The sequence below is a fragment of the Thermobia domestica genome, chromosome 6 (genome assembly GCF_964235325.1).
Source record: "Thermobia domestica chromosome 6, izTheDome1.hap1.1, whole genome shotgun sequence".
Lineage (NCBI taxonomy): Eukaryota > Metazoa > Arthropoda > Insecta > Zygentoma > Lepismatidae > Thermobia > Thermobia domestica.
Window position 1 is genome coordinate 225,630,143 of NC_137459.1, and position 12,465 is coordinate 225,642,607.

Sequence of the window (12,465 nt, forward strand, 5' to 3'; positions counted from 1 at the left end):
ACGCAACCATTTGTACATCGATTGTACAGAAACGTACAGGCGAAATTTTCGTTTATACACAATTAAGGGAGCCACCAGAACGAAAAGTAGCTGGGGGTTGTCTAGATGATAGCCCCCCACCATGTTCGATTCAATCACAAATTGTCGCAATCGTTTGTACATCGTTTGTACAGAAATGGTCAGGTCAAATTTTCGTTTGTACACAATTAGGGGCGCCACCAGAAAGAAAACAAAGTAGGGTCTGTCTGAATGGTAGCGCCTCTACCATGTCCAATTCAATCACAAATTATCGTAATCGTTTGTACAGAAATGTACAGGCGAAGTTTTTGTTTCTACACAGTTAGGGGCACCGCCAGAACGAAAACAAAGTGGGAACTGTCTAAATGGTAACCCCCACCATATCCAATTAAATCACAAATTATATCAATCGTTTATACAGATGCGTGCAGGCAAAATTTTTGATTGTACAAAATTGGGGCGACGCCAGAACGAAAACAAATTGGGGGCTGTCTAAAGGGAAGCCCACCACCATGTCCAATTGAATCACAAATTGAGGCAACCATTTGTACATCGATTGTACAGAAATGTACAGGTGAAATTTTCGTTTATACACATTAACGGAGCCGCCAGAACGAAACCTAGCTGGGGGTTGTCTAAATGATAGCCCCTAACCATGTACGATTCAATCACAAATTGTCGCAATCATTTGTACATCGTTTGTACAGAAATGTGCAGGTCAAATTTTCGTTTGTACACAATTAGGGGCGCCACCAGAAAGAAAACAAAGTAGGGTCTGTCTAAATGGTAGCCTCTCCACCATGTCCAATTCAATCACAAATTGTCGCAATCGTTATTATATCGTTTATACAGAAATGTGCAGACGAAATTTTCTTTTGTACACAATTAGAGGCGCGCCAGAACGAAAACAAAGTGGGGGCTGTCTAAATGGAAGCCCACCTCCATGTCCAATTCAATCACAAATTGACGCAGCCATTTGTACATCGATTGTACAGAAATGTACAGGCGAAATTTTCGTTTGTACACAATTAAGAGAGCCACCAGAACGAAAACTAGCTGGGGGTTGTCTAAATGATAGCCCCCCACCATGTACGATTCAATCACAAATTGTTGCAATCGTTTGTACATCGTTTGTACAGAAATGTGCAGGCCAAATTTTCGTTTGTACACAATTAGGGGCGCCACCAGAAAGAAAACAAAGTAGGGTCTGTCTGAATGGTGGCGCCTCCACCATGTCCAATTCAATCACAAATTATCGTAATCGTTTGTACAGAAATGTGCAGGCGAAGTTTTTGTTTGTACGCAGTTAGGGGCGCCGCCAGAACGAAAACAATGTAGGGGACTGTCTAAATGATAGAAACTTTAAAAAAATGTGTCACATACTATGGAGTATTTTTCTAACAAGACTTTATTCGCACTATTGTGTCGATTTGTATGTTTCAACTCTGCTACGTAGTAGCTTCGTACTGACACTTCGAATGCAAATAAGAATGTAAGGCTACCATACGTCCCTGTTTCTTAAAATTTGTTGCGGTGTGCATAAATTTTCCTTCTTGTCCTGTTATTTTTTTTTATTAATTACGTATCAAAAGTTCTGAAAAGATAATAAAATCGACTTATTCCCTTTGCTTTCGATTCTGACAATACTATAGGAACAATTTCATTCTAATCTTTATTATTATTCCAATCGCTGCTTACTCGGATATAACATGCAATGTTTAAATCCTCCTAATCCTCCTAAGAAACTTAAATATTAATAGGATATTAAGCGAGTACACAAACAAATTTCGTGACTTGGCGTTTCTTACAACACAAACGGTCAGCGAGAGAGAGACGATGTTACTAACACGAAGTCTCACGAACGTATATGAATTGGCCACCGAGGTGATGAAGAAAACGTCGCTTGTCAATGAATAAATCTTTGATGTATTTTGAATTTGGCTTATCAGAGCGCTCCTGTAACTGTGTGTATTCGACGACGACCGTTTGGGATTTTATAAAATCTGATCGCCATGTAATTGTACAACAAAATGACGTGCGTCTACTTACTTTATATCATGGTTCTCACATATTAACTTTCAAATGATCGCTGACAGTTGTCATCTAAATTCAAACAATTATACGCACTCATCTCAAGATTTTTCACTTCATGATATAGAGGCAGAGGTTACTCTTGACCCCTTAAAATAACCTTAGGAACAATTCGTCATGAAAAAATAATCTAATATAAATAAAACAAAGAATTTGTTTGTATGGTTGTGTGCGGCCTGGGAGCAAGACTAGTGGACCAACAGTTACCAAAATTTGGTCTCAGGAACCTTGGTTCAGGCCCCAGATCAAGACGGAGCGCTTTTATAAATTTCGAACCAGGGAGTCTCAGGGAAGGCAGGAGTTTACTGGGACCTACCTGCGGACCAGACAAGTTGAACGAGAGTTACTAAATTTTGGCACGGATCCTTTTGTCCAGGTCCCAGAACAAGGGGAAGCATTTTTGTTAAAATTAGAACCAGAGGTCTGAGGGGGGCGTTTACCGGGACATGTAAAAGTAATAGAAAATGACCGATATGACTTTCGAATTCGTGATTTTGGCGGTTGCTGAAATCACTCGTGAAACTCAAATCGCATTAATTCCAAATTCACCCTATCTGGCTGCGGGCCGGAGTCACCGGAGAGGGACACCGAGACGTAAACGTAATCGAAAATGACCGATATTACGTGCCAAATCCATAATTTTCGCGGTCGGTGAGAAAAATATTGACACTTACATTAGCGATGACTTCCGAATTCATATATCATTGTATGCCAGTCGGTGGGCAACTGGGGGATACCGAGACCAGTAAAAACAGCCCAAAACGACCGATATTAGTACCAACTCCATACTTTTCGCGGTCGCTGAAATAAATGGAGATACTCCCACAGGCGTTAATTTAAAAATACTGCCCCCATTCAAAGAATGATTATATTCAGCTAGTATATAATAATAGCCGCATCCAAATGACTGACGATAGTTCGTGTTGGTCTATTTGCGATTCTCCTAGGCGAATCGAAATAGAGCGGACTAAAATACTGCGCTTTGCTGCTATGGGGTGGTAACTTCAATACCCAGATTATAGATATATTTTTCTACTAGCGGCACTGTAGCGGCAATCCTTCGCCGCGTCTCTATATCGACCATCGACATTTGCCAGCAAATGGGCCATGCGACGTTTACGGCATGAAGTTTGAACTTGAACAGCGTAACCATTGCACAGAATGCTACTATTTCTTTAATGTTTCCTGCATTGTGTGTTATTTCGTTTATTAGTGGGCACTAATTTGTTTCCAGGCAATCGAATGAATGAATTTCTCCGTCCTCTTTGATGTAAATAACTCTACAGAAAGAAGCCAATTCGTTGCAAAGAGCAGAACCGATCTTAGTAGGTTCGAATTGTGGTCAAGAGAAAGGTCTGTTTTTCACAAAGTGATCGTGAAAAATGGAAGAGTGATTTCTGATAATAAACGAGCAAACCGTAAGAATGTGGAGGCAAACACCTGTATCATGATAGAGACGATTTACAAACGTGGGTTGGGAAAGAAAAAAATAATAACTATGGTGGCTACTAGGATAACCCGAAACACTTAATTGGTCTGTAGTATCCACTTTTCATGTTATTGTTCTTAGAAAGAAACATTATACGTTTTGTTAAATATGTCTCGGGTGGAGTAGCCGTTGGTGTATTGGTACCGTCGTATACTTGCAAACGGAAAATCTCGGTTTCGATCCCTATCAGGTACTAAGTTTTTCTCATAAAACATTCGCTACCAACGTTTGTTGGAGAAGTTACAAGTCGAGAATCCGAATAAACAGTTTGTGCAGTCTTCATCATACTGAGTAATAGTAAGGAGATTTCATATTCCTCTCTCTTTCTCTCTCTCTATCCATTTATCTTGACGTTTATTATCATGTCTTGCATCTTTCTCTTTTCTCTTTCTCTAACACACAAACACCCACTCAATGTCAAGGAAATATGTAATGTCTGATTTTTTCTTGTGGGTTACCGAATCTCAATCGAGTTGAGATGTTCAGTTGATGTCAACGTCCATTTCAGCAGCGAAGTTATATGAGAGGTGGACCTACTGATTAACGTGGAATACGAGCCACATGAACTCCTGCCGGAAATCGAACACGGGTCTCCTACGCCAAATGAGAGTCTCAATCGAATCACCGTGTCACTGCGATGAACCGTTTCAGCTCTGACGTGTACATTCTATCATTGAGAATTACAACGTTATATCCGCAATAGGTGAAATCGAGAGTCGATATTCGGAACAGACAAATTTTCAAAAATGACTAGAAAATGGCCCCTTTTGGGTTATCTCAAGAGATTTTTTAAATATTAATTTTAGACAAATTTCATTTCCATCCTATAATTCTTCAATTTGATTTATTCACGTATGAAATGCAAAATATGTAAAATTTGCTACGTTTATAAGGAACCAATATCCATTTTTTTAACATTTGTAAGTTTTCATTATGATAGAATTTGGACTTTTAATGTTGGCTCTTTTTGATAGAAATTTAGCAGTAAAAAAGGATCCATTCAATTTGTCTTTCTGTCTTTTTTCTATATTTTCTTTTTTTTTCTTTTCATTTAACAACTTTTTGTGGGTTGGGTTGACTACTGTAATGACAGGATGCCCAGTAGTAGAGCGTTCGCCTCTGGTGCTTGGGGTCCCGGGTTCGATCCCAGTCCCCACCAAGTGAAATTTGTGGTGGACAAACACCGTGTTCGTGGGTTTTCTCGGGGTTCTCCCGTTACCTCCCACTTTCTTCATTCCAGCATTTCACTCATCTCCTATCATCACCGTCTCCTTTAGCCTAACCGGCATAACCGTGGAACGTAAAACTCAAAGATTTCATTTTGCTAATGACAGGATTAACAGAATCCATTCTAGACTCATTGACAAAAATTTCAGCTTTAGAACAAATTTTCTCATTGGGTTGCAAAATATTCTTAACTCCCACTAAATCATTAATTTTACGAACAGGTACTGAAACACTAGATTTTGGTGGTAAAGTAACAAATTTCGCCGTTATGAAATACGCTTGCATTAAGTTCGCTGTTTGTTCGGAAACTGTCCTTATAGCATGACTCTCAGGTAGCGCGTAATCAGTGGGTCCTGGTTAAGAGTAGCATGTTGAGGAAGTAACCAATCATTTTCCAACAAAACAGAAGATACAAATTTATCTACAACTCTAAAAGTATGCGTAAATGAATAGCTGTCCATATTGAACTCCAGCACAGCTAACGTGTTAGTTTCAAGTCCTTTACCCGTGATTCCACGGATGATAGTACGTCTTTTAACAATTCTAGTGTTAGGAGGAAGAAGCTCTCTAGCACAAATAGAAATTTGACGACCAGAATCCAACAAAGCTTTATACTCTTTATTTGCAATAGTGATTTTGATACAAGGCAGAATCCTATCCCTAACAATAGGCGTAGTTATCGTGTGGGCCTTAAAAGCAGGTATCCCACTATTCCCTGAATTATTTTCGCTATTTGGAATATTACAATTATCACTTCCCTTGAATTGTGCCATATTGTAAACTAACGTTTTAGCTGGACAGTGTATATTATTATTTGCGTAAGACCTACAATGATTCTCTTTGCACCTGTTCTGTTGGTTCTTAGATATAACGTAAGTACTAGTTGTAGAGCTCATTCTGTTGTGCATATTATTATCCATGTGGTTCTTACATTCAGAAGAACAAAAATAAGAAAAAGAGTTACATTTTTGTTGAAGAAGCGGGATAGAATTTACAGACTGTTGATTACCGCATTCTTTCACAGCGGATGAGATATCATGATGTAAAACTGCGACCTTTGCTTTTCTCTGCTGTTGTTCTTCGAGAGGAAATGAAACATGAGAATTATCGCGCAACGAAACATCATCTATCTTAGCGATAAATTCCGATGTACTGTACTGCAAGATTAGTTCTTTCGACTTAGCTTTAATAAGCGTCTTATAATTCACAATTAACTCAACTGACTGTTCTTGTAATAAAAATTCACACAACGCATCACCCGACGAAAACGATGTATTAATGTGAGTTTAAAGTATTGGGGCAATAATAATTCAATTAGAAAATTAAATTGTTGCTGTATAGGCATAGCTTTATCGAAACAAAGCATGAGATCTAGCTTGTCATAAATATATGTCATAATGGGTTCCCCTTCTTTTAGATCTCTAGATCGAAGGGTATCTTCCGTAACTTTGTTAACTACAAAACCTCCAAATAATGTAATCATACATCTCTTTATGTCTACATACGACCAGTTCACAAATTCGTCTGTTCTAGTTAATACTAAAAACCACGACAAGGCCCCGTCCCGTAATAGATATGGCAGCAAATGATACTTCTTGACGTCGTTGAACTCATAAATGACACAGCAAGATTCAAAATACTCAAAAAAAAAAAAAAACGAATAACGTCTTCCCCATACTTGCCGTGAAAAAATGTGGGGCGCACAATCGAATCTAGTAACGTAAGACGACCTTGTGCCATAATACCAGAATTTGCAATTTTCTCTAAATATCTCTAAACAGTATTGCTAAAATGCAGATAAAAACAAAATAACAGAAATTGAGAGAGTGGAGGGAGGGTGGTAAAACAAATAGTATTTCAGCAAATTCTAACGGTGGGCGGCGAACAAACTAATGCAAAAATGAATCTTAATTACGTACAGCTAGATGACAAAAATCGAGGGTTACAGATATGTGTGCATCCACACAAGTTAAATCCACATCTCTGCCATGTGCAGTGCACAAGATAAAGGGTTATAAATAAGGCACTAGTCTCACAGCATTCCACCATGTGCAGTCGCCCTTGTCAGTCTGAAAGCTCAGATAACGCGCCAGTAAATTTAATCAAAGTCGAAATTACTCTTAAACGGATTATCCATTGCAACTGATAAATACAACGTTTGCTAAGGCAAAGTGCTCTCTAAGTTAGAGCAAGATAAACTCCTCGTAAATTCGGAATCGTGGCTCGTGCTCCTACATGTTGACTCGTCTCTCATACGATACAGACTACCTCTTCCAAAAGTGTCTCAATGGCTTGTTTCAATGTCCCTTCGGGTTGACATCCTGGGTCGTTGACTATTTCTTCAGTCTCGGTGAAAAGTGCGTGCTTATAGATTAACCAAAGGTGGGGTGATGATAGGATTGCTGACAGGGAAAGAATCATTCGTTTTACTGATTAAGAGATAAGATGTGTAAGAATGAAATGACAGAAAGCAAGAAAACTTGCTAGTAGGAAAAGCATATGAACTTAAAAAAAATCGAAATGTGGTTCAACTTTAAATGAACGATTATGCTTTCCATTGTATTGAATTGTAAAATAAAATGTCCCAAAGTTCGAAATAAAAAAATTCATTATGTGTTCAAATACACATATCTTCACAGTATGACAAAGCAAATGCGTGTTTCATGGTTGGGCTGATACGATGCGAATTGTATGTTTCTTTGAGAGTCCCCCACAAACAATCATAGCTCTTGGTTTGAAATAATTGACCAATGTTTTATCTGACCATATCCTATGTTTCTAGTTATAAGAAGTCAATGTTGCATATATACGGCACCAATGGCGTCATGCTGAAACGAAGGTCCATTATTAACCTTCGGTTTTATATGCGCAATCCCAAAACCTATGATGATTTCATATGACTCACAGCGGACTACGATTATCGACACAGGTTGCGGAAGGTAGTGCTTACGTTTCGCCGTCACTTAAGTCACTGCCGCACTGTAGTTCTGAGAGACGATCAGCATCAATGCATAGAAGAACCTGTCACTCATTTGTTTTAAGAGCACAGTTTTCATTCTAGTTTTGTCGAGATACATTTCAGATTTTCTCTTTGATATACCCAGTACAGCTGATACGTTTGTCACGCACGCACAACATACTTGAGAGCTAACAATTATCTCTTTTAAGAAATCAGAATGGGTACCCATTTTATACTATTGTCACTGTCTGTTCAGCTCCCAGCATATTGCCGTTTTATCTTCCTTACAATTACACCTATCATGTTACCACCAGAAATCTGTCGCTGCAGAAAATATCTTAGGATATATATGGATGGACCACTTTGTGTGCCTCCAATATCTCGAATTATTGTGTATGTATAACATGTTCTTCTGCACGAAATCCAACAAAGGACTTTCATTAACCATAATAAAAGATCCTTAGGATTAAAAAGATATCTTTCTCCCGAAATTTAAACTTGCAAAAGTAGCTGAGTGGTCCATCTAACCCATAGTACTATGGGTTTGATGGATCATGCATTGTGGGAGTGATGGACAATATGCAGAAACTAAACAATAATTAAATAAATAAATTGGGGTTTGTTTTTTTTAAATATGTTATAGTAATAAAGTTGATATTGTACAGCTCCGAAGTTTTTACTGAAATCAAATATTGATCTCATATAATCTAATGTTGATTAAACAAAAGTAGAAATGTAGAAATTCTAAAAACGAACTTTCCTTCTAACATGGAATTTAGGAAAAGAAACATTCGTAAATAGCAAGAGTACGTATGTTTTATGTTTTAAGAAGATAAATAGGTGCTAGTAATTACACTGTACCGTACGTTGTATCATGTTTTTTGTTTTTTTTGTTTACATATATATACTTGAAAATTTTTCAGGCAAATAAGAAACATTCTTATATTTCCTATGTTGTCCAAGAATAAATCTACATGAATAAAGTTGAATAATGCTTTCAATGAAATGTGGTAAAAAAAATGACATACCTGAAAAAAAAATCTCGTTTTCTGAAGAAATGTGTGGAATTCTGCTTCAAAAAAAGCACACAATGTATAGCATACATCCGTCATGACACTACATCAATATTAAAGCTGCACTCTGGTGGGTAGTTTAAGAACTACGGCCCTAGTTCATCTCAGCCAGTGTCCATCTCTAACGGACTTACCTTATATATATATATATATATATATATATATATATATATATATATATATATATATATATATATATATATATATATATAGCGAGTCAAAAGTCATTGGACACCTGTATAAGTTCGAAAATCGACGGGAAAAGTAAAACGTGATGATGGGAACAGAGGTTTTATAAGAGGGCGCAACATTTCGAGTGTATGCATTCATCGCCGCCATCTTGAAATACGACATTTTGGATTCAAATCAGTTTTTTTAAATGGGAAGGGGAGTGTATGACACATCAAATAACTCTAGCTTGAGCTCAGAAATTTAGTTGTGTATTTTTTTTCTATCTTGTACAGTTTAGAAATTATTAATATTCAAAGGTGGGAAATTATATTGATACTGAATGCTACAACATATGTTCTACATGTTGTCCATCCCGTGCAATGCACGTCTGTAGTCGCCGCAACCACTCTGACTGCACACGGAGGAGAATGTCTCCTGAAATTTGGTCACAGGCGTGTTGGATGCGTTCCTCCAGGTGTCTCAAATCACGGATTGTCTCAGTATAAACTATCTGCTTAAGATGTCCCCATAGATAAAAATCAAGGGGCAGTATGTCAGGGGATCTGGACGGCCACACCACGGGACCACGGCGACCAATCAAGTTCCCTGGGAGTTGTTCATCCAACCATTCACGGACACCAAGTCCATAGTGTGGAGGGGCTCCATCGTGTTGAAAATAAGATGAGAAAATGCCGTCAGCGTTCAGTGTGGCAGGGAACACAAGGTCCTGCAGCAGCATCAGATACTGTGGTGCAGTTAAGGTGTTGTAAATGAAAAATGGCCCAATGATGCGGGTGTCCCATATGCCACACAACACCATCACCTTCGCTGGACTATGTTCTCGATTCGGGTCAACCGAGTTCGAATTTGCGTCACACCGGTATCGACAATTATGTCGATTAATCTCCCCGTTCAAAGTGAAATACGCCTAGTCGCTGAACAGCATGCCCTTGGCAAACGCAGAATCAAGTTCGTGTTGTTCAGTAGCACACATGCAGATCTCCAACAGGCGATCAGGGTCATCCTCGTTCAGTTTATGTTGCATGTGCAGCTTGTAAGGATGCCACTGATTGGCGTACAATATCCGGACAACGGAGGATTGGCTTATTGCACATGCTAGGGACACACGACGGACACTTCGTTTAGGACTTCTCACAAACGACACAACAACCGCCGTTGCAGTTTCCTCATTGGTGGCAGCCTTTGGTCGTCCACTACGTGCCCTATCTTGAACAGAGCCCATCTCCCGGAACTTGGTGATCCCGTGAGTCACCGTGCTGTGCGATACCGGTTCTCTGTCTGGGTGCCGTCTGTTGTAGTCAGCTGCTATTGTTCGGTAGCTGCGTTCCCCTGTTATAAGGATAATTTCTATCTTCTGTTCACGTGTCAGACCCATTTTAGATCACCTGGAACAAAGAGAGAACTGGCTCAGTGTCAAGGTAATTTCCCACTTTGAAGATTAATAACTTCTAAACTGTACACGATAGAAAAAAAAAACAAATTACAGCAGTAAATTCCTGAACTCATGCTAGTGTTATTTGATGTGTCATGCACCCCTCTTCCTATTTTAGAAAATGACTTGAATCATAAAAATGGCGGATTTCAAGATGACGGCCATGAATGACATACACTCCAAATGTTGCGGCCCCTCATCAAACCTCTGTTCACATCATCACTTTTTACTTTTCCCGTCGATTTTTAAACTTATGCAAGTGTCCAAGGACTTTTGACTTACCCTATATATATATATATATATATATATATATATATATATATATATATATATATATATATATATATATAATGATAATATATCACATTTTCTTCTATTTCAGGTGCAAGTTTGGAGAGCAATTTAATATTTTCACCGAAGTCATATATACCTCGTTCGGCAAAACTCAACTTCACCATGGATCTCTTTGGGGAATCAATAAACATACTTGAGGTATGCTCGTCTTGACAATTGTTATAATCATTACATTTTAAACGTAGCCTGTATTTTAATATATTTGTGTAAGTTACTGTACACTGAGAAAAAATGTAGGTAGCATACTTAAAAACGTAGGTTACATTCGTAATTCCTGTGGTTTTTGGACAGAACGTAAACCGTATATAACATCCTGCAGCAAACGTATAGCTGAAAAAGAATGTGTTATACGTACTGTCCGCATAAGTGCAATTACGTCAGTCATATGACGTCATTTGCAGTAACAAGTATATACGGAAGTAATATCTAGATTTGTGACGTCAGGACGGCATGTAGCATATGGATTAATAATAATGACGTACACTGGCTATCAGGACGGAGAATAATTTCAGGAAGTATGCAATATACGTTTTGTACGTATGTTTCTTCCGTTGAACCAGGATACAGAATTTATATTGTACTTACGATTAGATACAGTACGTACGACTAGATACAGTATACGTATTGTACGTATGTACTATACAGATTTTCCTTATGTCGCACACAGCTTGTCCAAATACAGCATGCAGAATTTTCATATATACCATACGAAGTGCACATATGCAGCTTACAGACTGTAGGCATGCAGTATATAGATTATACGAATTTCGCGTACAGATTGGCCATATGTAATGTATGGAATGGATGTATGTAGCTTATAAGTTGCCTGTATGAAGTATACGGATTTTACGTATATCGCATACGTATAGCCTTTTGTAGTATGGATTGGACGTATGCAGTATATAGATTGTACGTATGTATGTTGCCTTAAACCTCGAGACAGTATCCATATTGTAGTTATGCCCCGTACGTACGACTAGGTATTATCTGTCAGGAAAGTAAGTGTACACCTGTTTTTTTGTCTGGCATTCCTGCGCTCCATCCATGGAGAGTATGAGAATTAAATCAATCAAATGTTTACTGAGGGACAAGAATAAGAGTCTAACCTGAATAAGACATTGCAGAGGGGCACAAGCTGTGAATACGAATAGTGCACAGTGTAAATAAAGGACGACGCCGAAAGAGAAAGCCAGAAACAGCTGCTAAACGGAGAGAAAAGACTAAAAATTGTCGAAGTGGGAACATAAAATACAAATACAACAAATATGTCAACAACTAAGCATTTACCAAGTAACGATTTTGTTGTAGTGGTTAAGGCGCTTGATCACAAATTCAAAGAATAGCTTTTCGATTCTGCTCCAAGTAGTATATTTTTATTTTTTTAATAATGCACATAGCACATGAAAGGTTGTAAAAGAGAGCGTATTACCCGTTTAATATGTTAAGTGAAAACGATTTAAAAATTTCGGTAAAATTTATTAGGGATGCGAGACAATGAAAATGAGGAAGCAAGTATATTTAATCAGGGGTTGTATCAGAGGATGGTGACCGGAAAAACTGGAAATTTTCCCGAATTTCGCCCATGTGAGTCTCTACGATAGGCAAATTTCTTCAGAAATATTGCAGTGAG

General features: G+C 38.2%; 1 protein-coding gene across 2 annotated transcripts in view; it reads left to right on the top strand.

The window, feature by feature from the left end:
• Positions 1 to 12,465, top strand: part of Apoltp (Apolipoprotein lipid transfer particle) — a 6,186,292-nt gene that overhangs the window by 1,586,169 nt on the left and 4,587,658 nt on the right. For both annotated transcript variants that reach the window (XM_081762641.1, XM_081762640.1), the window contains exon 15: positions 10,864 to 10,973. In XM_081762641.1, coding sequence (XP_081618767.1) covers positions 10,864 to 10,973 — 110 coding nt within the window. The remainder of the gene's footprint in view (positions 1 to 10,863; positions 10,974 to 12,465) is intronic.